General features: G+C 40.2%; 1 protein-coding gene across 1 annotated transcript in view; it reads left to right on the top strand.

Moving 5' to 3' along the window:
- The first annotated feature begins 4179 nt into the window (after positions 1–4179).
- The window catches only part of LOC131682937 (uncharacterized), a 501049-nt gene continuing 477395 nt past the window's right edge, over positions 4180–27833 (top strand). Inside the window, exon 1 of the mRNA XM_058964746.1 lies at positions 4180–5762. Within this exon, the coding sequence (XP_058820729.1) occupies positions 4247–5305 (1059 nt within the window). The 5' untranslated portion in view covers positions 4180–4246 and the 3' untranslated portion in view covers positions 5306–5762. The remainder of the gene's footprint in view (positions 5763–27833) is intronic.

Genomic DNA, 27833 nt, shown 5'->3' with positions numbered 1-27833 from the left:
ATCGATACAGTAGAAATTGGATATCGACGATTTCGAATGGCAATCATCCAAAAAATGATGAATTAATGATCAAAAGGTTTCATGTATATATTTGAATGAATATGTGTGTGATTTTCAAACGATGAACATAACACAATTGAATTGCTTACACTCGAAAAAGCAAACGACGACGCTTATGGTTATCATCCAAAATTACAGAAGTTCATCATACGCGTTTCAACTGTTTTCAGTGTTCGGGCTCATTCGTAACCCAACTTTGTACCGGGAAACAAGTGCTTTTTGTTCTCTCCGGTGTGGTTTAGTTTTTTCGGTGGTACGAAGGTGCTTGCTGTGGCAGAGGCTGCAGTAAAGCATTGCTAATAAACAGTCCCGCGAGTGATAATTGTTACCTGCGATATCAGTTAAAGTAGTGCAGTGAAGTGCGTTACTAAACATTTTTCTTGCCTGAAAGACGGCTTTGTTTAGACGAGCTATATCAGCTCTACTGTGTGAAGGTCACGCGGGTGACGGATAAAACAAACGAAGGATCAATTCACCTACCAGCTCGCCAGGAACCAACTGGTGAAGTGTTTCGTTTTTTACTTTTCTTATCGATTTTTTTCTTTTTATTGCTTTTGATTTTTTATTTTGATTTAAGTTAAACAGTGCGGTCGAGCGTGTTGCTCCCGCAACAAAATGGAACAAACAGAAGGATCACCCTCCGAAGAGGAATATTATGAAGAAGAAGAACGTATATCTGATACTGAGACAGATAATGTTATGGTCGATCCACTTCCCCCACTTTCCTCCAATGTCTCACAGCCCCCCCGAGTCAAGGTTTACCAGGATGGATCCGCTGGTCCTTGGGTGGTATACTTTCGGCCCAAAAATAAACCGTTAAACAGCATAACTGTTGCACGGGAGCTGACAAAACGTTACTCGGCCGTAACCGAGATTAAAAAGGTTCAGTCAGATAAACTGCGCGTAGTCGTTACTGACTTGAAACAGGCCAATGATATCGTTAGCAATAGCCTCTTTACGCTGGAGTATCGCGTCTACATTCCTTCTCGTGATGTGGAGATCGACGGTGTGGTAAGTGATGCGGGTGTAACTGTCGATGATCTGATGAATGATGGGGCTGGCCGCTTTAAGGACCCTAACCTTCAATCAGTTAAGATTTTGGAGTGCAAGCAATTGCACTCAAAGTCCATCGAAGATGGTAATTACTATCCATCAGACTCGTTTCGCGTAACCTTCGCCGGATCTGCACTTCCGAGCTACGTTGAAGTGGGAGGAGCTCGTCTACCTGTACGCCTGTTTGTACCGCGGGTCATGAATTGTTCCAATTGCAAGCAGCTAGGTCACACGGCCACCTACTGTAGCAACAAGCAACGGTGCGGTAAATGTGGGGAACGCCATGCGGATGATACTTGCAGTAGCCCCGCTGAGAAGTGTGTTTACTGTGGGGAGAATCCGCATGCACTTTTGACATGCCCAACGTACAAACTTCGCGCGGATAAACTGAAGCGATCTGCCAAAGATCGCTCCAGACGCTCTTACGCAGAAATGCTTAAAAGAGCTGTTCCACTTATCTCCGAAAACCCTTTCGCTCTCTTGCCAACTGACGATAACGCCTCTAACGACCCTTGCGAGGGGCATTCTTTGGCTCCGCTTGGAAACTCTAGGAAAAGACCTAATCAAAACTCACCTGAACTTCCTCGTAAGGGTCCTAGGTTGTCCCAAACAAGGGTACAAAATAAAAATAATTCATCAACTGGAAGTGCTGGTACAAATCCGAAGATAATACCTCCTGGTTTTGGGAAATTGAGATACAACCAGGAGTTCCCAGCACTCCCCGGGGCACCAAAAATCCCAAGTGCTCCAATTTTACAGTCAGAAACTCAACCTAAAACGGGATTCCTTAAATTTTCTGACATTGTGGACTGGATATTCACAGCTTTCAACATTACCGATCCTATGAAAAGCTTGCTGGTTGCTATTCTACCAACAGTAAGAACATTTTTAAAACAGTTGACTGAACAATGGCCCCTCCTTACAGCGATCGTATCCTTCGATGGCTAACTTATTAGACGGAATCAGGGATCTGATCACTGTTTTACAGTGGAACTGCAGAAGTATTATCCCCAAAATTGATTCATTAAAACACTTGCTAAATTACAATCATTGTGATGCATTTTCCCTATGTGAAACATGGCTAACTTTTAATATAAACCTCAACTTCCACGATTTTAACATTATCCGCTTGGATCGAGAAGACTCATATGGGGGGGTACTTTTAGGGATCAAAAAGTGCTACTCCTTCAATCGAATCAACCTCCCTTCGACGCCAGGCATTGAAGTTGTCGCTTGTCAAACAACAATCAAAGGCAAAGATCTTTGCATTGCTTCTATTTACATTCCTCCTAGGGCCATGATGGGATATCGAAGATTCTCCAATGTGATTGAACACCTTCCCTCGCCCCGCCTGCTTCTTGGAGACTTTAACTCTCACGGTACGGGGTGGGGCTGTCTATACGACGATAATCGATCTTCGACAATTCAAGACCTTTGTGACAACTTCAATATGACAATTCTGAACACAGGGGAAATGACACGAATTCCTAGACCACCTGCGCAAGCAAGTGCACTGGACATATCTTTATGCTCGACATCACTACGGTTAGATTGCAAGTGGAAGGTAATATCTGATCCCCACGGTAGTGACCACTTACCAATTGTAATTGCAATCACCACTGGTTCAAGACCATCGACACCAATCAATGTTCCCTATGACCTCACACGAAACATTGATTGGAAGAGCTACGCTGCTGAGATATCCAAAACTATCGATTCAACACAGATACTTCCCCCGGAGGAAGAATATAAGTTTTTGTCCAACTCGATTCTCGATAGCGCGATTCAAACTCAGACGAAACGAGTACCCGACGTGAACACCCAAAAACGTTCTCCCAACCCGTGGTGGGACAAAGAGTGCTCAGACGTGTACGCGGAGAAAGCTGCCGCGTATAAAACCTTCCGGAACGACGGGTTAGTTGCTAGTTATCGAGTGTACGCGATATTAGAAAAGCGAATGAAAAATTTAATGAAACCTAAGAAACGCAGTTACTGGCGCCGGTTTGTCGAAAGAAAGAGAGACATCGATGAGCACTCTTTGGGGCACGGCCCGACGTATGCGAAACCGAAACAGTACTAACGAGAGCGTGGAATATTCAAACCGTTGGATATTCGATTTTGCCAAGAAGGTTTGTCCGGATTCCGCCCCGGCACAGAAAATCTACCGCGCCGCATCGCCTTACAATACCGCGAACGAAACACCGTTTACGATGGTGGAGTTCTCACTTGCTCTCTTATCATGTAACAATAAAGCCCCGGGGCCAGATAGAATTAAATTCAACTTATTGAAGAATCTGCCAGACTCTGCCAAAAGACGCTTGTTGAATTTATTTAATAGGTTTCTTGAGGGTAACATTGTCCCACATGACTGGAGACAGGTGAGGGTCATCGCCATCCAAAAACCAGGAAAACCAGCCTCCGACCACAATTCGTATCGTCCGATTGCAATGCTGTCCTGTATCCGGAAGTTGTTCGAGAAAATGATCCTGTTTCGGCTCGACAATTGGGTCGAAACAAATGGCTTACTGTCAGATACACAATTTGGCTTCCGCAAAGGCAAAGGGACGAACGATTGCCTTGCGTTGCTCTCAACAGAAATTCAAATGGCATTTGCTAACAAAGAGCAGATGGCATCAGTATTCTTGGATATTAAGGGGGCTTTCGATTCAGTTTCGATCAACATTCTTTATGAGAAGTTGCACCAGCATGGTCTTTCACCAATTTTAAATAACTTTTTGCTAAACCTGTTGTCTGAAAAACAAATGCATTTCTCGCATGGCGATTTATCGACATCACGATTTAGCTACATGGGCCTTCCCCAGGGCTCATGTCTAAGCCCTCTCCTCTACAATTTTTACGTGAATGACATTGACGAATGTCTTGTCAATTCCTGCACGCTAAGGCAGCTTGCAGATGACGGTGTGGTCTCTATTACAGGTCCTAAAGCCGTCGACTTGCACTCTGCATGCACTCGACCCATACGATGAGTCTCGAAGTGCTGGCGGGCGTTCTACCGCTGAAAAATCGATTCTGGGACCTCTCATATTGATTGCTCATTCGATGCGATATTCTGAACCCATTGGTGATTGCAAATTGCGAAAGGCTTGTCGAGCTTAATTCCCAGACCCGATTCATGTCCTTGTACTTCGATTACATGGCACAGAACATCAATTCATCTACATATAACGTCAACCGTGCTCATCTCTTAGATACTTCTGATCCAACTGTATTTTTCGATACATCCATGAAGGAAGAGATTTGTGGAATTCCGGATCATATTCGCCCACAAGTGGTCCCAAATATTTTCTATAACAAATACCATCAAGTCGACTGCGCCAAAATGTTCTACACTGACGGATCAATTCTCGACGGGTCCACAGGCTTCGGTATCTTCAACGAAAATCTTGCTGCCTCATTCAAACTCAATGATCCTGCTTCAATTTACGTCGCAGAATTAGCTGCCATTCAGTATACTCTCGGGATCATTGACACCCTGCCCTCAGACCATTACTTCATCGTTTCGGATAGTCTCAGCTCCATTGAGGCCATCCGTGCGGCGAAGCCTGGAAAGCACTCACCGTATTTCCTGGGGAAAATACGGGAATATCTGAGTGCTTTATCTGAAAAATCTTACCAGATTACCTTGGTTTGGGTCCCGTCACATTGTTCTATTGCGGGCAATGAGAAGGCGGACTCTTTAGCCAAGGTGGGCGCATTAGAAGGCGACACTTACGAAAGACCAATTTGCTTCAACGAATTTTTCAGTATCTCTCGTCAGAGGACGCTCGATAGTTGGCAAACCACATGGAGCAATGGGCATCTGGGACGGTGGCTACATTCCATTATCCCGAAGGTATCAACGAATGCTTGGTTTAAGGGGTTGGATGTGAACCGGGACTTTATTCGTACGATGTCAAGGATCATGTCCAACCATTACTCGTTTGACGCGCATCTCCGTCGTATAGGGCTTGCTGAAAGTAATCATTTTGTTTGTGAGAACGGCTATCACGACATCGAGCATGTTGTTTGGCTGTGCGCAGAGTACTGTGTTGCCAGGTCCCAACTAATAGATTCCCTTCGGGCCCGAGGTAGATCACCCTATGTGCCAGTCCGGGACGTCCTGGCAAGCCGTGACCACCCCTATATTTTTCTTATCTATATCTTTTTGAAAACCATTGATGTCCAAGTTTAATACATTTTACCCTCTCTCATTCACAGTAGAATCTCACCAACCTATCCCTGTATCTACAATATGGCATTGCATCACGAGTCTTCGGTGCACACTCTTCTTGATAACCGTCTATCCAGAACATCATGACATACCGCACATGCAGATGATATAGAGTGCCAATAATTATCCGAAATATCGACCCTCCCCTCGCCCCTGCGATTACAGGCTGGAAACTACAACACTACAACAAAGTGTGCATATCCGCCACAATGATCAATCAGCAAACGACGATGTCAATTACGCAATATGTATCCCACTTCCTACCTTTTTCCTTTACTTACATAAGAGGGGAGCAAGCCGCCCCTAAATACGGCTTTCCCTTCCCCCACTAACATGTGACATGTAATATAAAAAAAAATGAATTATCGGCCTCGTTAAGCTACAGCATTTGGGCCTAAATAAACGTATTTTAAGATAAGTGTTCGGGCTGAATCAAATGACAATCATTTGATGCGTTTATCGCACTATTTAAAAAAAGTTCTTTTTCTATAGTGAATGGTTTGACGAAGCGTAGTTTTAGTAGGTTTGAAATATGCCATACCCAGATTCATAGTGTAATCACAGACTAACAGACATAACACTCAAACACAAAGCTTCTCCCGCTTTAACGGTCATTTTAAATATATTTGTAATTGGGACTGTCGCCACATTTGAAATTATGGCGCCACTGACATATGAACAAGCATATGGGGGATAGACCACTAGAGAAAAATTGTTCCCAAACCTGAGGGGGAACCTACCAGTAAATAAGTGCTTGAGACTGTGAATAAAAGGTGGAGCTAGTGTTCTGGGAAAATTGTCGGATCGATGTTTTTGAGGGAATTCCCTCATAGCACAGACTAACAGACATAACACTGTGAGGGAATTCCCTCAAAAAACATCGATCCGACAATTTTCCCAGAACACTAGCTCCACCTTATATTCACAGTCCCAAACACTTATTTACTGGTGGGTTTCCCCTCAGGTTTGGGAACAATTTTTCACTAGTGGTCTATCCCCCATATGCTTGTTCATATGTCAGTGGCGCCATAATTTCAAATGTGGCCCCAGTCCCAACTACAAATATATTTAAAATGACCGTTAAAGCGGGCGAAGCTTTGTTTTTGAGTGTTATGTCTGTTAGTCTGTGCTCATAGTTTTATGTCTGTTAGTCTGTGAGGATACCCTCTAAGAACGGTTGGTTTCAAAATCGTCTAATGAAGGACGTTCGTTGGACCAATTTGGACAACGTACAAATAACCGTTCAACAAACGTCCATCGTTGGACCCGTGTTGAACGATTTTGAAACAATTTTTTGGACGTCTCAGTGCACTGAGAAACAAAAATATGCATAGTTAGCATACTTTCTATTCCCATCTCTTTTCTTCTGCTGTAATTTTTATGCATTTTCATGCATAAACTTCTAGCAAGCATTCAATGAGTGGATAGACCGAATATGTCCAATGCATAAAATTTACAGCAGAAGAAACGAGAGGCAGATAGAAAAGTATGCTATCGATGCATAAATAAAATTCTGCGTGTGGGTACGTGCAGAAATCTGACAGGGCTGCCAAACCAAGACTTAAAGAAATCTACACGGATACGACAAACTACCAAATGTTGAGCACTTTTGACTCAATCTCGGGGTATCGTGGAATAAGACAAAATTAGGTAAACCGTGTTGAAGGTAGTTTCCCTTTAATTACGGCAAAAATCACAACTCATTGAGGGGTTTTTTTTCACTCAACCTTGAGTTAAATATACTTAAATTTAAGTTGAATCTACCTAATTTTGAGTATACTTCAAACAACTCAAAAGTACCTTATTCCATGGTAGACCCGGAGTGAGTCGAATCTCTCTCTTTGTTTTTGACAACACTCATAAGTGCGAAAGCGACGCAAAACTCAAAACTACCTAAATTTACGTTAAAAGAACTTATTTAGTGGGTTGTTTTATTTTTCCGTGTAGCAGAGCGGTCTCTGACAGAAAATTTGCTCACTGGTAATCAGCAACAATTTAGGTTTGTTCCAGTACACGGATGTCACTCCGGACCAAACAGAAGCTAAAAATACTTCCTTCTTTTTACTCCGGTTTGCTACCAGAAGAAGAAAAAAGAGAAGACGAGAGTACAGGAACGATTTCCTCCGGAGTACTTCCAGTTTCTCCTACACTGAGCAAAAAGCATCTGAGAATTTCATAAGTCTCGGCATATGAACCAACCTTCTGACGATGTCATTGAACGCTTTAGAATGTCATAGGCAGGCTTATGAATTCATTGATCTTTATTCATGCACTCCATAGACGTACAAATAATGTATTTCATAAAACAGTCTTATGACTTCGCTCCAATATATGCCTTTAAGAATTTCATAAGTTTTTCTCATGAAACCCATATGAGATCTGTTATTGATTCTATAAAATTGTGTTTTGTTTTTCATAAACGTCACTTTTGTGAAAAGTTCATAATTGTTTCTTATGAATTCAGTACTGGCCTGGACGGCCGACCAAGAGTTAATAGTTTCAGCACTTTTTGATTACCGCTGTTTGAAACAAAAGAAGTGAGATTTTCAGTCACATTGCAACAATTTTAAATTGTTTTTATGTTATTGAATAAATTACTGTGAGCATTAAATCTGTTTACATGGTTATGATTTTTACAGAAGATATCCGATTATTTGAAATGAAATAAGTTGTGCATATAATTAGTGTCTGACGCGTATTTTATAAGAATCAAAATCATTTGAGAAGTAACAATCATTATCATTCAGTTGTCAAGTCCAGTTTCCCAGTTGTCTAAGCCCAGTTTCCCAAGAAATATTGACGAAGCGTTGCTCAGTTGCGTGAGTTGGAGTGCAACGGGTGGCCATCTGTTACATTCAAACTCACGTAACTCCCATGTAAACAAGCCACCGAGAATTGTTAAACGAAGTTCATCCGGCTCATTTTGTGGGGTTATGTCGGTTGGTGTAAAACCTAATATCCTCTCAAGGTTGATTTTTACTGTTGATTTTTTGTCTACTATAAATGCTCGAGAAATGTCAGCCATGTTCTTTTTTTATATAAATGCACAATAATATCCATAAATAAACTTATGGCATTCATTCGAACATTGTAATGAATTTCATAAGTCTGTTCTATGGAAATCGTTATTTCTACTGTGTTTCCTACTTATAAATGTCAGCAATTTTCATAAATGGGCACCTATGGCGTTCATTCGGACATTTTCATAATTTCATTATGAAAATAATAAGAGATGGATTTGGAAAATTTCCCCTCCAAATCATAAGACAGATTTATAAAATCCATTTAAAATCCTTATGTCTGAAAGTCATAAGACGTTTTTATGGAAATTCAATGTAAATTTTGCTGGGTGTAGTACTGAAACAAACCTTTTGCTTCCAGCGCTATCTGTGAGCGGTTTCAACGTAGAATCGCCAATACTGTCACCAGGGATACCAGCAGAGATGACAGATTTAAAAATTTGTCTTCATTTTGAAGATATTTGAAATGTTGTGAAGACGTGTTTTTCATTTCGAAGATAAATTTATTCGTATGTCTGACTGATTTCTGGCAGAATTCTGGCTCAAAAACAATGACCGATTCAGAATCCTGACCGTTGAAGACAAATGAAGATATTTTTTATAAAATGTGAAGACATTTGAAAAAGATACCTGGTATCATATCATACCATTTATAAAAAATGAATTAAATTTTATTTTTTGTGTTTCGAGTTCATCTCGTCAGTAACTAGCACCATCTGGGTGTCTAGTTAGACGATGTATCTAAACTAGTACCGAAGACTCCATATCAAGAAGACTGATATCTCTTTCCTTCCCCCATACAAACGAGAAGCGACAGAGGTTACAGCGCCTCTATTGGAAGAAGGGAGGAAGCTTTATGTAAAAATGTATATGTGTGTGTGCATCACTATGGAAAGTACCACCTTTACCCGCAAGTGGCGTTGCTGTTACTGTCTCCGGATTCTGGACAGAGTTGCCAGTCTTCTTGATATGGAGTCTTTGCTAGTACCCAAATTAGCACTAGTTAGACACAAAAAAATTCCAAACAGTTCACACGACACATGTAAATGTTCAAAGCAACTGACTTGTCCCGAGTGATGTCCCGGGAAGCAAGCACAGAGGCTCAGGTTTGCTGACGAGAAAGCGAAAACGAGCTCTTGTCTTGTCGCCTGGCATTATGCAATCTTAAATTCCCATAAGGGAAAATTGGACTGAACCACTTTGTGCATTAAGGGCACAAAACCTAACTTAAATTAAGTTTTATTTTTTGTGTTTCGAATTCATCTCGTTAGTAACTAGCACCATCTGGGTGTCTAGTTAGACGATGTATCTAAACTAGTACCTAAATTAGCACTAATTAGACACAAAAAAAATCCAAACAGTTCACACGACACATGTGAACGTTCAAAGCAACTGACTTGTCCCGAGTGATGTCCCGGGAAGCAAGCACAGAGGCTCAGGTTTGCTGACGAGAAAGCGAAAATGAACTGTTGTCTTTTGGCTCGGGAGCCAAAGGGTTGGCATTATGCAATCTTAAATTCTCATAAGGGAAAATTGGACTGAACCACTTTGTGCATTAAGGGCACAAAACCTAACTTAAATTAAGTATTATTTTTTGTGTTTCGAATTCATCTCGTCAGTAACTAGCACCATCTGGGTGTCTAGTTAGACGATGTATCTAAACTAGTACCCAAATTAGCACTAACTAGACACAAAAAAATTTCAAACAGTTCATACGACACATGTGAACGTTCAAAGCAACTGACTTGTCCCGAGTGATGTCCCGGGAAGCAAGCACAACTCAAAAGTAAGTTAAAATAACTTATTCTGCAGGTTGTTTTATTTAACCGTGTAGGAACTGACTCAGTTTCGCCTCAAACAAAAACCACATTAGAGTGAGATGGATAAGATGTAAATATCAATTTGTCCCATTTTCTCTTTATTCCTTAATCCAGCATTGCGAGTATGCGGAATCGCTTTCAAAGTGGTGAAGGAGTTGCGTGATGTTTAATTTCAAAATTAGATTTACTTCAATCAAGTTATTCACAACATGGTAATTTTTGAGAACAGTTTGTGGCGACGGGACTAGTGCTCTGAGGACTACGTTATCGATATCAATTAAAATAGTAGGTACTAGTTAGACACAAAAAATTCCAAACAGTTCACACGACACATGTGAACGTTCAAAGCAACTGACTTGTCCCGGGAAGCAAGCAGTGAATTTAGGTACATCGTCTAACTAGACACCCAGATGGTGCTAGTTACTGACGAGATGAATTCGAAACACAAAAAAATAAAACTTAATTTAAGTTAGGTTTTGTGCCCTTAATGCACAAAGTGGTTCAGTCCAATTTTCCCTTAAGGGAATTTAAGATTGTATAATGCCAGGCTTTGGCTCCCGGGCCAAAATACAAGAGTTCGTTTTCGCTTTCTCGTCAGCAAACCTGAGCCTCTGTGCTTGCTTCCCGGGACATCACTCGGGACAAGTCAGTTGCTTTGAACGTTCATATGTGTCGTGTGAACTGTTTGGAATTTTTTTGTGTCCAATTAGTGCTAATTTGGGTACTAGTTTAGATACATCGTCTAACTAGACACCCAGATGGTGCTAGTTACTGACGAGATGAATTCGAAACACAAAAAATAAAACTTAATTTAAGTTAGGTTTTGTGCCCTTAATGCACAAAGTGGTTCAGTCCAATTTTCCCTTATGGGAATTTAAGATTGTATAAAAAAATGTCTTCATGTGTCTTTAACGGCCAGGGTTCTGAATCGGTTATTGATGTTGAGACAGAATTCTGCCAGAAATCGATCAGACATACGAATAAATTTATCATCAAAATAAAAAAACACGTCTTCACAACATTACAAATATCTTCAAAATGAAGACAAATCTTCAAATCTGGCATCTCTGACTATCACAAACGAAAATGCCATTGATTTATGGCGATTTCGCTTGAACCTGAAACTGATGGGATTTTCGATTGATTGACACCGGTGTAGTGGATTGCACTGGTTTTGCACTTTCTAGCAAAAGTGTCAATGGAACATACCCAGTTTTCTGCACTTCTGCTATAGAAAGTGCAAAAACGGTGCAGTTTCAGTGCACTCCACTACACCGGTGTCAATCAATCGAAAACCCCATGATTAAGTTTCTAACCCCACCCAGTAAAGTTCAGCCGGAAATGAACTGGAATTCTGCCCAGTGAGCAAATTTTCTGGCAGAGACCGCTCTGCTAGATTTATGTAAGTCTTGGTTTGGCAGCCCTGTCAGATTTCTGCACGTATCCTGTCGGGTTAGTTGAGCTAAGGCGAACTCGGTTTCGCTCGCGTTTTCTGGCAAATTTTGACAAGAACCGAGCTAAACCCTGGCATAATTCGGACATAAACTGTGCAAAGATCCTGGCAATTCCTACCTGGTAGAATTTAGCACGAATCGAGCAAAACATCTGACAAAGATGTGGCAGGAAGCGTGCAGAGATCTTGGTCGTACTTTTCTGTCTGGATTCTGGATAAAAGTGAGTAGCATCGGTTGGTTTAACCGCTTCTGTCAGAAACGGTTGTTGCATTTGAGCGAATTCGTTGCCAGAATTCTCGCACAAATCGCGCAAAATGCTCGCAGAAACTCTGCCAGCATCAATTTCGCTTTGCTCAACTTTTGCTAACTTTCTGCTTGCCACGCTGACCGGGTGGCTGGTTCCAGTTCGTATTCCGGCTCCAGTGACACAACCGATTCTAACTAGAATCGGTTGTGTCACTGGAGCCGGAATACAAACTGGAACCAGCCAGAATTCCGGTTCATTTCCGGCTGAGCTTAACTGGGCAACCGCTGTCAGTTCATACATTTTGACAGCAGTTGGGGTTACACGCAAACGAAAAACTACCTAAAACTGAGTTCCTTTGACTCAATCTCGGGGTATCGTGGAGGAAATTAAAATCTAGAGAAAATTTTCAATAGGACGTAAGTAACAATTAGAGTTTCTCTTTGAGGTCTTTCTCTTCTGTTCATTACTCGGCCATTTCAACATATACTACTCTACTCTTTGCATAATATTGTAGTAAAAACCGTCGGCTTTCGATATGTACTGGAAAATTAGTACAAAGTGTTGCAATGACGTCGTAATAAACGAAAGAAAAAGTAAACAAAGAGAGGCTCTCAATGTTACTTACGTCCCATTGAAAATTTTCTCTAGAAATTATGTAAACCGTGGTGAAGGTAGTTTCCATTTAACCACGGCAAAAATTGCAACTCATTGATAGGTTTTTGCCTTTCTCATATAAAGAAAGGCTATGCAATCACTGTAAAAACCGACTTTTTAAACGAGGCCCGGAGGGCCGAGTGTCATACACCATTCGATTCAGTTCGTCGAGATCGGCAAATGTCTGTGTGTGTATGTATGTGTGTGTGTCTCATTTAAACTCACACAATTTTCTCAGAGATGGCTGAACCGATTTTCGCAAACTTAGTTTCATCTGAAAGATATAATGCTCCCATAAGCTGCTATTGAATTTTTAGTTGATCCGACTGCCGGTTCCGGAGTTACGGGTTGAAGAGTGCGGTCACACAGCAAATTCCCATATAAACTGGTACCACCATGATGGTCAAATGATGTAAAACATATTAAAATAGATGTAACATTACTCTAGTTTGCGGGTCTGGATCACTAATGATCAATCAAAGCAGCTTTGACCACATTGGTCACCTATGATGGTTCATGACGCCCCCGGGGAACCCGCCAAGTTCCTAAGCTATTATCACACCCATTCCACAACGAATTCTCTACCGATTTTTACAAACTTGATTTCAAATGAAAGATACAGTAATACCGTTGACTGCTGCTGAATTTCATTCGGTTCTTGTAGTGTTTGGATAATGGACCGCACAAACTAAAACGACTTATCCGTTAGATGGTCAATCTAAAAGTGATACGTATATTCTCTATTTCCATTACAAGTGGTGCTCTTCTCTCTTTCAATACCCTCTCTTGAACTGTTGACGTTACACTCAGCCGTTATTACACTCTAACATCAGATCACTACAGTTATTACACTCTAACATCAGATCACTACACTCCTCCTTTTCTCAATGGTCTTGCACTTCCACTGCTCCTTGCTGATAATCGTTCAAATATCTCGGTCGATTAACGATGCGCTGAGGTCGTTCAATTTGCTTCTTTTGTTCTGTAGCTAGTTGAGTATCAACTTCCGCTTTATTTGCAGGTCCTGGATTTTCCGGTGTAGGGGTTCCACTGAGATTGTCACTAGCTGTAGCCGTAAGTGGTTTTAAGTGAGATACGTTGCGATGGAAAAGTTTTCCGGTATCATTTGACCGAAGTGTGCAATCGGTTCCGGAACGCTTCGTAATAGTGAATTCCTCTGGACTGAAGTTAGCTGCAAGTTTGTTTTCTTTTTGCATTCTTTTCGCCACAACGTGATCTCCTTCCATAAGTGTACAGTATTTTGCGCCGAGACGTTGATCTGAATATTCAGATTCCTTCATTTTCTTTTCCCTATCACGATCCAACACCTCTCCTCCAATTTTCATTCCAATTCGAGGAAGCGCAGGCACCTTGTCCCTCAGAACTCTTCCGAACATTAGAGCTGATGGAGCCACTCCAGCCGTTGAATGTGGTGTTGAATTGTACATTAGCAAATACATTCTTAGCTTCCACTTCCAGTTAGATTTTGTTGATTCCTGGCTAATCTGTAATCGCTTCTTGAGTGCACGATTTGCACGTTCTATTTCACCATTTGCTTGGGGCCAATATGGTGTTGTTCGGCATAGTTCTATTCCATACTTTGCAAAATTGTTGTAATGACTCACTCACAAATTGCGGACCGTTATCGCACTTCATCGATTCTGGAATACCGTATCTGCAGAATGTCTCATGCAAGGCCTGAATTGTTAGTTTAGCAGTGGTCTCCTTCATTACAATCACTTCTACGAATCGGCTGTAGTAATCAATTACGACTAATAAATTATGACCGGAAGGATGTGGTCCCATGAAGTCAACAGCAATATGAGCCCACGGTTTATCAGGCATCTGAGTCCTGATCATAGGTTCTGGTGGTGCCATTGAAGATACTAGTGTACATTCTTTGCAACTTTTGACGAACTTTTCAGTCATTTTGTCCAAACCAGGCCACCAAACCTTTTGTCGCAAATGACGTTTCATCACTTCAATACCTGGATGGCCCTCGTGACCCACTTCCAGCATCCTAGGTTGCAAAGAACTTGGAACGACCAATCTTTCGCCTCGCAGAACAATGGATGCTGATTGGCAAAGCTCTGTTTGGTATGGTTTGAACGGATTGGATCTGTCTGTCCATTGTCCCCCGATTAATGCTTCAATCACCTCGGATAAGGTTTCGTCCTTTTGCGATTCTTCACGTATCTCCTCTTATGTTATTGCTTGTAAAGTTACCGCTTCCGATAACAAAGATATGTGATATCCACCATCTACATCGAACTGTTCAGGTGTTGACGAGGAGAGCCTAGATATTGCATCTGCAATATTTGTTACACCTGGTTCGTAGACAATGCGGTAACTATACGATTGAAGACGTAAAACCCACCGTTCGATTCGAGCACATGGTTTAGATCGCGGGCTAAACAGGAATTCGAGAGGTTTGCAATCTGTCACCAATTTGAATGTCACTCCTTGAAGATATAACCGAAATCGATCCACGGCCTACACCAACGCCAACGCCTCACGTTCCGTTTCGAAGTATTTGCGTTCTAAATCTGTTAATGATTTGCTAGCATAAGCGATAACTCTTTTTACACCACGAGCAGTTTCTTGCATTAGAACAGCACCTAGACCTGATGGACTCGCATCGGCTACCAAGATCGTTGAGTCCCGGGGATCGAAGAAACCTAAATTTTCAATTTTCAACACGGCTGCTTTAATTTCTTCAAAAGCAGATTGTTGGATACTGGTCCACTGGAACCTTTTGTTCCCTCTCAACATATTTCGAAGAGAATCAGTTTTGGTGGCCAGGTCTGGAATGAATCTTCCTACGGACGTAATCAATCCCAGAAAGCTCCTTAGTTCTGCTATGCTAGACGGTATTCGGAATTGTTTGATGGCTGAAACCCGACTTTCTACTGGTCTGATACCTTCAACTGACAGCTCATGCTCTAAACACTCTAGCTTTTCTACATTGAACTGACACTTGTCCCAATTCAACAAAACGTTGTACTCCTTAAACCGTTTCAGCAAATCATTCAGACGTTGATCATGCTCTGTTTCAGTTTTCCCTACCACTACCAGATCATGGATATAAACCATTACTCCCTCTAGCCCCACAACGATTGTTTCCATCACTTTTTGGAACAGTTCTGGGGCACAACTTACGCCAAACATTAAACGCTTGTACTGTATGTGAATTAATAAAATCGAAATCAGTTCCACGTTAACTATAATATTAATTTATTTCGAAGTAATTGAATAACACTTAAAGCACCTTACCTGAAAAGTCAATACTTTGTTATGAATGTTGTAATTACTCGTACACGTCTGAGATATTTCTACCTGATGATAAGCATCCTTCACGTCTAGTTTGGAGAACTTCACTGCCCCCTTCACGCTGCTTAAAAGTTCTTCGATCAACGGAAATGGATGGGTTTCACGAAGAACTGCTGTATTTGCTTTGCGCATGTCTACACAGATGCGTAGGTCTCCACTTTTTTTTACGATTGGAACAACCGGTGAGACCCACGGAGAAGGTCCATTCACCCTTTCGATGATGTCCATGTCTAGCAAGTATTTCAACTTTTCATAAATTTGTTCTTCCAAGGCGATTGGCGCACGTCTATATGCTTGTTGGATTGGTTGTATCTCCTTACCAATAGGGATTTCAACAACTATGCCTTTCATTTTCGGAAAGGTAATCTTGAGCGACTCTTGGATTGTAGCCACATCAAATCCGATCTTCAACACTTTTAGCAATTTGGCAGTTGTGTCTCCCAGCAGATTTCGTTGCCCTTGCTCCACAACATAGAATTTCGCTTCCACCTGATTTTCCCCAGCCTGTACCTCTGCCCAAAACATGCAAGCAATCTTCATCGGTTCATTCGCCGCGTATGCGATTAATTTACGATCTGCTTCTGGAGTTAAATTTTTAACATTGATTCCAGTTTTCTGTGCTTCAACCCAGGTTGCCTCGCTAATGATATTAGCGTCTGCACCAGAGTCAATTATCATAGGGATTTTTACACCACCCACGACAAAATCAAATACATTTTTGCCCATCGCGTAAAAGATTTTCTCTGGCTTATCCTCCTCCGAAATAGCTCTGATTCTCTTAGGTGCAGTTGCAATTTGATCGAAAGGTACTGCACGTTTGAGACAACGAATCATGAAATGTCCCAACTGGCCGTAGTTTGCGCATTTGGCGTTTCGCGCTTTGCACCTTTCATCCCCCTTCAGATGACCACGCCAGCCACAGGCAAAACAATTCCTTTCTGTTTTTGATTGCATACCGCCACGTAAGAACTTTGCTGGCTGATACGGTCGCTTGAAAATCTTATTGATAGATCCAGTTGACCTTCCCTCGCTTTGACCACGATCGATTTCTTTTAATTGAATTTGTACATCGGCCAAAGTTGTACCCAGTGAAATAATTTCTTCGAAGGACATGTCCTTTGCTAAGATTCTACGTCTCAGCTCTGTTGATCTACAAGCTTCCACAATTTGTTCAATTATTCTGTCGTTAATTTCCCTTGAATCATATCGATCGAATTCTGACGGTTTTGCTTGAATTCGCAAACGCAACACAAAATCGGCAAACCTTTCTTCTGGTCCCTGCACGATTTGTCGAAAAAGATGACGCTCATAATTCCGTCTACGCATTGGTTCGAAATGTTCGTCAAGCTTTTGTACTGCTACGTCATAATAAGGAGGGTCAGCCACGACATGTGGAACATCTTCCACTCCCGGAAGATGATCAAAAATCTCTTGAATCTCACGACCAGCCAAATGCAATAACTGTGATCTCTTCTCCCACTGAGAGACAACGCCAAAAGTATCAAAATAGCGCTCTAGCTCTCGCTTCCATTTTTGCCACTCGACTTGCAGACTTGATCTGTCAGCCACCGTCTCAAACGGTTTTATGTGCTGCATCGCATCCGTCCTAAACAAAGCAAAGATGAACACGTTTCAGTAGCAATTCAATGCGTAGAACGAATAAAAAAGTAACATGAACATGTTTTCGATCTCTAACTTTCATGGTATAACAAAATAGAATGACATCTCTTCAAACAAACCAAACTCTCTTCCCATGTTTTTTCGTTTCCTATACCGTTGTGCAAAAGGCCTTCGAACACTTTTACGCATACAACATTAGATCTTTTCATTCCCCACATACCGCAACCAGTAAATGGTACAATACATATAAAAATTCCCTCATTCTCCCCATTCCTTCATTATCGTTCTGGCACCCAGTTGCCCCGATAATTCTCTAGAAATACAGGTAACACAAATGAAAAGATGTGTATTGCTCCCTCTTTTTTCACTCGGACACCCAGTTGCCACAAATATTCTCCCTCTCGGCACACAGTTGCCACAACATCCATACTTGGCACACAGTTGCCATATTCTTTTCTATTTCGACACACAGTTGTCATAGCTTTCTTTTCTCTCTCTGCAGTCTTCTTTCAGGTTGGTGGCACACACTTGCCATCACTTCGATAATAAAAACTCTATCTTTTGAATCCTTTTTTTATGCCGCAAAACCTTACATTTTCGCTGACAGACACATTTGCATTAGCACACGGTTGCTCAATACACACAGCATTTTTTCAATTATCGGCCATTTTGTTCTCCGCTCATTGCGTCAGCAAAAACAAACTGTCGGAAATGCCCCATTTACTATCACTTTTGCTTACCTTTGCTGCATTCTTCCAACCACGAAGTCAACACAACACTCGAGAAATTTGATTTTTTTTTCACTTAATTTCCTCCACGTCGCCAAATGTAGTGTTTGGATAATGGACCGCACAAACTAAAACGACTTATCCGTTAGATGGTCAATCTAAAAGTGATACGTTTATTCTCTATTTCCATTACAAGTGGTGCTCTTCTCTCTTTCACTACCCTCTCTTGAACTGTAGACGTTACACTCAGCCGTTATTACACTCTAACATCAGATCACTACAGTTATTACACTCTAACATCAGATCACTACAGTTCTGACTCTTGCTTCCGGAGTTACAGGGGTGTTAGTAAGGATACACTGGAATTTCCCATATATATCGGTACAATCGTAATACCTCAGAGGCTAAAAACTAATGAAATGGTCACCAAATTACTTCTAATCGCAGATCTAGATCACTGATTGCCAATCAAACATCCTTTAAATATATTGTCCACTATCGACGATTCCGGAAGTCCGGAATTCCGGGCATATTCCACAATTAAAGTCACATCGGTTCTTCGGTGATGACTGAACCGATTTTCTCAAACCATGTCTCAAATGGAAGGCAAAATATGCAGTTGAGTATTGCGTCGCCGCCCCTCCCCCTCCCCCTTGCCCTTACACCTCCCTCCTTCATCACTCCCCTCTCCTTGGACCACCCTCACGCCCGCATTTCCTTCATCAACCCCGTATACCGAAATAAGATGAAGGATTTCTGACGCATCCTCCACTCCCACTCTACTAACCCCCCATTCCCTCCACTTTCTAACACATTCCACCAATATTTCAAAATATAATGACATGAAGATAACATTGAACTCATGCTGATTAAACTAATTAAATATTATTCTTTTGCCTTTCTCATATAGAAAGGTTATGCAATTGCTCCAAAAACCGACTTTCTAACCGAGGCCCGGAGGGCCGAGTCTCATATAACATTCGACTCAGTTCGCCGAGATCGCAAAATATCTGTGTGTATGTATGTGTGTATGTACGTATGTATGTGTGTATGTATGTGTGTATGTATGTATGTGTGTATGTGCGGATTTGTTAAAAAAATGTCCACATCGGATTCTCGGAGATGGCTGAACCGATTTTTACAAACTAAGATTCAAATGAAAGGTACAATATTACCATAGGTTGCTATTGAATTTCATTTTTCAACCGACATATTGTTCCGGATTACGAGTTGAAGAGTATGGTTACAAAACAAAATTTGTTGATTTGTCCACATCGGTTTCTCGGAATTTTCTGAACCGATTTTGACAAACTTGATTTTAAATGAAAGGTCCATCAGCTGCTGTTGAATTTTGTGTGGATCCGAGTTCTGGTTCCTGAATTACAGGATGACACGTACGATCACGCAGCAAATCCCGATTATAACGAATTCTGCGATGAATGTAAAAAGGTGATTTTTTTCCAAAATGTAAACACAACTGTTAAATTTGTAGATCTAGGTTCCCAACAGTTATTCAAAGTCTCTTTGGCCACACTGGCCACCATCGATGGATCCGGAAGCATCCAAATTTAAAATAACGGTTATATTGGTATCTCGAAAATGGCTAGATCGATTTGATCAACTTAGTCTCAAATGAAAGGTGTTGCGTCCCCGGAAACTGATATTAAATTGCATCTCCATCCGACTTCCGGCTCCGGAGTTACGGGTTGTGGAGTGCGATCACATAGAAAACTCCGATTCAAACCGATACCGCGATGAACGCAAAAAGGTGCTCTTATATATACTTACCAAGTGTAATAAGAATGAAAGACATTTCCATAATGTTATATTGTACGAACCAGCTATTAAATCATAGTTTGGAGAAATGAGGAAGGCACAATTGCACCTCTAAGTGGATTAAAACAGGTTTTTATACTCAAATTTAAGTTGAATTTACCTAATTTTGAGTATACCCCAAACAACTCAAAAGTACCTTCCTCTACGGAAGACCTCAACTGAGTCGAATCTCTCGTTTTGTTTTTAACAACACTAATACCCGGTCAAACCATTCGGAATTTGATTCGGAATCCTGAATGGAGTCGGTATGGATTCCAAATCAAATGCAACAACCGATTCTGAGTCGGAATCGGTTGTTGCATTTGATTTGGAATCCATAATGACTCCATTAAGAAATCCGAACCGGTTCCGGAATGAGTTTAACTGCACTCAGCAAAATGACTAGCGAGATTCATTGTTTTGCCTTATGTTTTTTTTGCCACAAGGAATCGGTAAGCTTTTCATTAGTTTGCCTTATGAATTCAACCGAATCGTATCAAACTAGTCCCATATATTTTTCATAAGGTTGCATTATGAAAATTTGCAGTCAACGTTATGAACTTCGATCCGTCAGTTATATGAAATTTGTTACTTTCAACTATGAAACTCATAACCCCTGCATTATGAAAATTTCCAATCAACGTTATGAACTTCGATCCGTCAATTATATGAAATTCGTTACTTTCTACTATGAAACTCATAACCCCTGCATTATGAAGATTTGCAATCAACGTTATGAACTTCGATCCGTCAATTATATGAAATTCGGTACTTCTAATATGTAACTCATAATTCCTCTTTAAGCACTATTTACACCTTTCCGATCCGATTCAGTGACGGTTGAGTACCGTGCATGGACACCAATATTCTTTTATACACTTCAAATGCGAGCATTCACACTTCTCCGGCACGGCACCGTGCCGGACAAGTGTGCATGCTCGCATTTGATGTGTATGAAAGAATATTGGTGTCCATGCACGGTACTCAACCGTCACTGAATCGGATCGGATAGGTGTAAATAGTGCTTAATGAGGAATTATGAGTTACATATTACATATACACCCTTATTCTTGTTTACGACAAATGCGAGATTCGTTCGAAAGCGATTCGAACGAATAGTAAGCCCATTTGATTTTGCTGTCGTAAACGGGAATACAAACCACTTTCGAACGAATCTTGCATTCGTCGTAAACAAGAATAAGAGTGATTGCTTTCCATTTGAAGTTGATTTTAAATTTCATGCAAGATTTAAGCGCTAATTACACCTTACCGATACGATTCCGTATCGTGCACGAACATCATTATTCTTCCATATTCTTCATGTGCACGCATTCACACTTGTCCGACACAGTGTGAATGCGCACATATTAAATTATGGAATAATATTGATATCCGTGCATGAAACTGAACCGGATCGGAATGGTGTAAATTTTGCTTTATTCGTGCTCTTGATGCTTTTGGATCAGAGATTGGATGAGTTGCATGAAAATTAAATTAATTAGGCCTATTTGCTGTGGCAACTCGGAAGTAATCATCTATCGTTAGTGAATAGATTATAGTAGGCTTGTGTAAAGTGTGAATATGTCCAATTATTTTAATTTTCATCCCATCTATTCAGGCGTCCCGCGAATATAATACAATAAATGAATAAAATATCGCTGTTATATTTTCAATGATTCTATTTTTATTTTTCTCGTTGTTTTTAACATTTTCTATTGACTACACGTTTCATTATATACTAAATATCAAACCTATCTAAAGTTATCATTATTTCTGAAAAAATATTTATTGTCTACCTCATGAACACTGAAAGCAGATCCATCGATTGCGTCAATATTAAAAATGCTGATTGTTTCGGTTCTATCTTTCGCTTCAAACGCTAAACAAATGTTCTTGAAATACTCCAATCTTCCAATCTCTACATATTATGAACGATTTATCATCAAACTTAACAAACTCCTCTAATTCAAAAATTTGATTTGATTTTGAGTAATTGTTACAAATTGACCTGCATTAAATTCAGTACCTTTGTATGTGATAGCTTGGGCAAACAACACTTTTTCATTTTCTTTGAACGGGCTGAATGATACAATTTGTGAGTAATAGGGATTTAATAGAGTGCTCCTTAAAATTTCCTTCGAAATTAGCATCAAAAAACGAATTATTGTGGACATTGAAGCTGAACTGTAAAGACGATTTAACGCATAAAGTATATGCTACATTCATGCGAGAAGAAATCACATGGGCATACTCTTTAAAACGTTGATGCTTCGCTTCATTTCTAAAGCACATCATACTTTCAATAGGCCCACATTCTCTTATTACCCTAGGGTAGTGCAGAAGAAAATGCTGCTTGGGCTTAAGATTTTCATCAAAAAGAGCTTGATATAAACGATGATGCGACTGAATTAATGTTTCCATCTCATCCAACTTAGTTTGAGTGAAAGATCTGGCAAGAATAAGTTCCACCATTTTAACTAAAATTTTGCAAAATTCCCATACAGAGTAATCATGTGGTACATAGGGTCCTAATATTAAAGTAAAATTTTTACAAAATGCCCTCATCTCAGAAGCAGTCATTCTAACTATAACCATCTTGCCTTTGTTTTTCTTATCATATATTTCTTCGAATTCTGGTATGCGACGTAAGCTTGTATCCAACGATATGCGGCTAATAAAATGGATCCTTGTATTTAATACTGAAACTGTGAAGAAATGCTTTTTGTAAATGAAGTAGTTTATCGCAGACAGGAAACCATATTTGCAAACTCCGTTGCTAAATAAGTCATGCATAGCATCAACGCTTGGATTTTCAATTACATGGAAAAATTTCAATTGATTGAATGCAGACTGGTCAGCGATACCTGTTTCTGAATGCTTATCTATTGCAACATCCTCTTCATAGTTTTCCAGGTTTCTTAAGCTGGTAACATGTTCCTCACAATCAGTTCGTAGTTCAAATCTATGTCTACGACAAAACCTACAATAGTAGTTCGCGGTAAATCCAGCTGACAAAAGTAACAATGAATGCACACCCAAATTGTCTCCTTGGAAAAGACAGAGCACAAAATGAACTTTAACGTATTTGTCGTTTAATTTAAAAATAATACCCTTTTCTTCTAGTTTTTTGAATGGCATAATCAATTCCTCTACAAATTTGTTTACCCCTGTCCGATTTATAACGACTTTTCTTATCACTCCTGCAACAAAGATGTTACATAGCCTTGATTTGAATTCATCAGGAAGAGTAGGAAAAGTATAATAAATTCCACACACCGAATCAATTTTGCTGTGCGAACTTTGGGGATCGTTAACCTCGAATTCATCAGCGTACAACCACAAGGGTATAACATAGCTTACTTCTTTATTCTGGTTACATTTAGCTTTTATCTTTTTATAAACATTTCCATTTACAAAATGAGCGATTTCATTTGACTGCTCCAATTTTCGCGTATACTCAAGTGTTTTAAAAATGAAATCCTCCATTTGGAAAAAAGATTTGATTTGAAATTCGATCTGGTTCAACATCAAGCACGATTGCACGATTTACGACATTATTCGGGTGTAGACTTTTTTAGCTCATTTTGTTGTAAAGCCAGTATCGTGGGTTCCTTAAAAATGCCTAAACCCTCAATGTGTTTAAAAAACTTATGGTCAGTATCAATAAAATCAAAGCTATTTTTCAATAGAGATAGGTGTTTCTTAAACATATAATTGATTTCGGGATTGTCAATGACTATATTGAGCTTTTCAATATTTTCGACAGCTTTTGAGCAATATGTTTGCGTAGCGTTTTGTATTTCACGTACCGCATTGCGGGAGAAATTGGCTCTTTGGTGTAAACTCAGTGTAAATTCAACAGCTGATTCTTGAATTTGTTTTAAATTGGTTTCGAAAAGAGGATCATCTTGAATACTGTCAGTTTTTCTTATTTTTAACGGTACATTCATTTCTACACTAACTTCATGGTCTTTACTAATGCTACAGGACGGAACTATCACAGAAGTAGTAAACTTATGGTTTTTCAAATGACGCGTGTACCTGTATAGATTCGAAAAAATCTGGATACATTCTGGAAACGTGCATTTATATTCGAAATGCACAGGAGGCTTGTGTATATTTTTAATGTGCACTATCAATTCATCTGCCGAACTAAATGTGGTAGCACATTCTGCCACACAACATTTCACAATCATTGCAGTTGCTTATTCAAAAAATCTATCAGCTTATTGATGCACAGGTAACCCCCGTGATCCGACGGAACACTATAGACAAACTGCTCAATGAACACCCAAACTAGTTTCGATAACTTGGCCACCGGTAGCCCTAAAACGATTCGAAGTTTCACTAGAACATCAACTCCGCGCACAATTGTTTGAAGCCTATATACTATAGACTTATAAACTACCACACATTCGCCAGTAATAGACCTTTCTCGTCCGACCTAACCCCCTTTTTTCTTATTTTTATTCAAAAGACTACACATTTTTAAGAATATTGCCGTTGAAATGAGACTATTTGGAGCTATCGTGATTTTTTAATGATTTTTTTAAATTTGAAAAATGCAAGAATGTTGAGTATTTTTTCACCTTTGCAAGAATGGTGGGACTCAAAATGTGTGTTTGGACAACACTGTTTTGAATATTTTTGCTCGCGTTCCTGGCAACGCGGCAAATGAAGTGGTGAGTCGCAGTACAAAGTTCATTGGTAATGTAAACAAACTAAAGTGAACCTCTCGGTGGACAACACTGCATGATAATGTTTAACCTCACTTTTCTGACAGTTCAGAGAGATTGTTTACATGGTCTTGGAATTTTTGTTGTTTCGATCATAGTATGAGAAACTTGGTTTGGTTCGCTGCCAAATGTTAACACTTTCCAAACAAGGTCGCTCAGCTGTAATTTTTTATTTGATATCGGCATCATACATTGTTCCGTTAAATTTAACATTTTTACTTTTCTTGTACATGATTCATTGTAGAAGTAAGGAATTTCTAGCCAATCATTTGAAAAAGGCCCACTGCCAAATGCAAACAAATCGAATTTTCATGTTCTCTATTAAAATCCTGGGACAAAACCTGTGGATATATGTTTTCTTTTTCTTTTTTTCTGTTCTCTTGTCTTGCATAGCCACTCTTTCTTCCTCACATATTTTAAATGGACTGGCTACATTTGACAGTTCCCCCTGACTGCATTTGACGGTTCCCTTTGGCTGTATTTGACAGCTCCTCCTGGCTGCAATTGACACTAGGTTTTTTCGTATCCACACGTCACGTCCCAGTTAAAAACTACCTATCTGGCCATGTGCATAAACATATCGCAACAATGGATTATGAAGAATTTTGATAATGATTTTATAACAAATTATAAAAGGGCCCGGTTGATATAAAAGTCCTAACTAGCAATACGCTTATTATAAAATGATTACAAAGGATTATTGTAACTGATTCCAAAAGGATTATAAAGGCAGTGAAATACGTACTCAATGAAATAAGGGGAGTGTCTGATGTAAACAATATGCGCAATCAAACTAAATAAAACAGTATTAAATTTTTAAATAGAATTATAATGAATTCGACCAAAACTTCTTTTGCCTTTTTCTCAAAGTTTACGTTTGGCAGTTAGACCCTTTTCAAATGTTTCAAATGTTTGGGCAGAATTTAGATTATCTTATCGTTGTTGCGATCAATTTCATTTGGTTTGTTTTGTTCACAATGTTAGTCGCTAAGCATTTTGGTGATCTATGGCAATTGATGACCTTTACACCCCATATTAGGTCCGCTCCTGTTGCAGCTGTTTCGCCCCGTTCGGCACCGAGTCAACCGATGGTCCAGCCTGCGCCGCACTCGTCTGTCGCTATTCCAATGGCAGGGACTTGGATTAAAGGCTAAAAGGTCCGCTACGGCTGGTGGTGTTGCTGCAATCGGTTTGCCTTCGGCCACGTTGGACATTCGGCTAACGGGAATATTCAGCAATTCCGATTCGAAGGAAGCAGCGCCAGTAGCAGACTGCTTCGGTTCAGCAATTCGCTCCGATATCATACGAAGCTAACACACCGGCAGGACGAAGGTTTTAATGACGGGCTCAGGCATAAGTAGCAGAGTCCTTGCACTTACTGCTTGTCGAGTGAACGATTCCGACGAAACCACTGCCACTCTCGCCAAGTTTGATCACCGCCATAAGTGCGACGTCAGCGGTATAGTGCCAGGAATAGTCGAGAAGAGTGCCAAGACTGACTGCCGAGCGTTACAAGATTAAATAGTAGAGCGTTTTTAAAGTGACCGTAGTATAACGTAGAGGCTTTAGGCAGATGATTTATTCAGCAGAATAAGATAGCAAAATTACCCAAAATATAAGAGCTGGCTGCCGAAGTGAATCCACACACATCATCACATACAGAGGCAAGCAATATTGGAACGCAGCGAAATTCCTCACAATGAATTGACCTCGTTAGATGAAATTCCAGGAAGTACAATTTTCATAGCATAATTTAATCGACCGAAATTGTAGTCCTCAGCCGAGAGACACTGATAGGGTAGCAGCATCTAGGATTTTTTTTTTCGAAAGCTAGCAGTGGTTTCGCGTATCCTGCGCTAAGTAGAGAACGTTAAGACAAATCTCCGAAGCATGTCAAGTGCTATCAGATGGGAAAAAACGTCGTATCTATGACCAGTACGACAAGGATGGTCTGCTGACCAACGGTTCCGTCCGGTACCACCATAACACACGGCACCGGCGACACATATATTCACAACATACTAATTACTTATCCTTCCGAAAAAGTAAATAAATTGACTATGCTGCCTAGTTATTTCGTGCCAATTTGAACAAGACAGCAGATAGCTTTATTGCGGTGCCAAAATGATGGCAACTCGGGATATAATATAAATTTACATATAATTTCTCCTCCCTGATATTCTACCAGAATGTATAATGCTCTGCATTATTATCACTCCAATCAAATCCTTCTTACTCCTTATCGTCAGTGCCGAGCGCTATTTTGCATTTGCCGGCTAAATCAACGACAATGCGATAATCGACGAAACTTTTGCTGTAATGGAACTTGAACACGAATAATAAATAATTGTTCCATTCGAAAGCGATAACCTTGTTGTCCTCATGTTTGCAGCTATCATACGCTGGTAGGCATTCTGACCAATGGAAACGTTCTTCGATATGGGCATTGAACGATCAAAATCATTTCAACAACTTATCATCGACCGAATTCGTTACGTATAAAGTTCAGGTAAACTTCACCACCTAAAATGAATAATCAATCGGATCATCTTGTTAGGAATTAACCCACGAGCAAACAAACAAATGTGTACAAATCCTTATCCATCATCCAGAAAGCAATCGTTTTATAGCCCAATGTTGATCTTGCGATTCAGCATATGCCACCGGGTTTTACATCCAGCGTCGATTGGTCAATGTATGAACCAGGTTACCATTGTTCCAATCCTCATCCCTCTTGAGTTGATATTCTTTCAAAGAGCATCGAAAGTATTCAGATAATGAAAATTTTAAAGGTCCATGTAAACAAGTCTTAGGTAAACAAGCACACCGAAACTGTCAGAAAAGTGAGGTTATACATTTTCATACAATGCTCTATATTTTTCACAGGTATTAGGTTTTACACCAACCGACGTAAAGGCTAGTTTACAGTTTGGGAAATGGATCACGGGATTTCGCACGGGATTTGCGTCGGGATTTGATCAGGGAAAATTTCCCGCCGAGATCTCTCCAAACTGTCAAACCAAAAACTCTGCTGCTTCTTAAAAATACAAACAGTATCCAACTTG

This window comes from Topomyia yanbarensis, chromosome 2, assembly GCF_030247195.1.
Source record: "Topomyia yanbarensis strain Yona2022 chromosome 2, ASM3024719v1, whole genome shotgun sequence".
NCBI lineage: Eukaryota > Metazoa > Arthropoda > Insecta > Diptera > Culicidae > Topomyia > Topomyia yanbarensis.
Note: the sequence above shows the minus strand (reverse complement) of the source record. Positions and strands in the feature narration are given on the sequence as shown.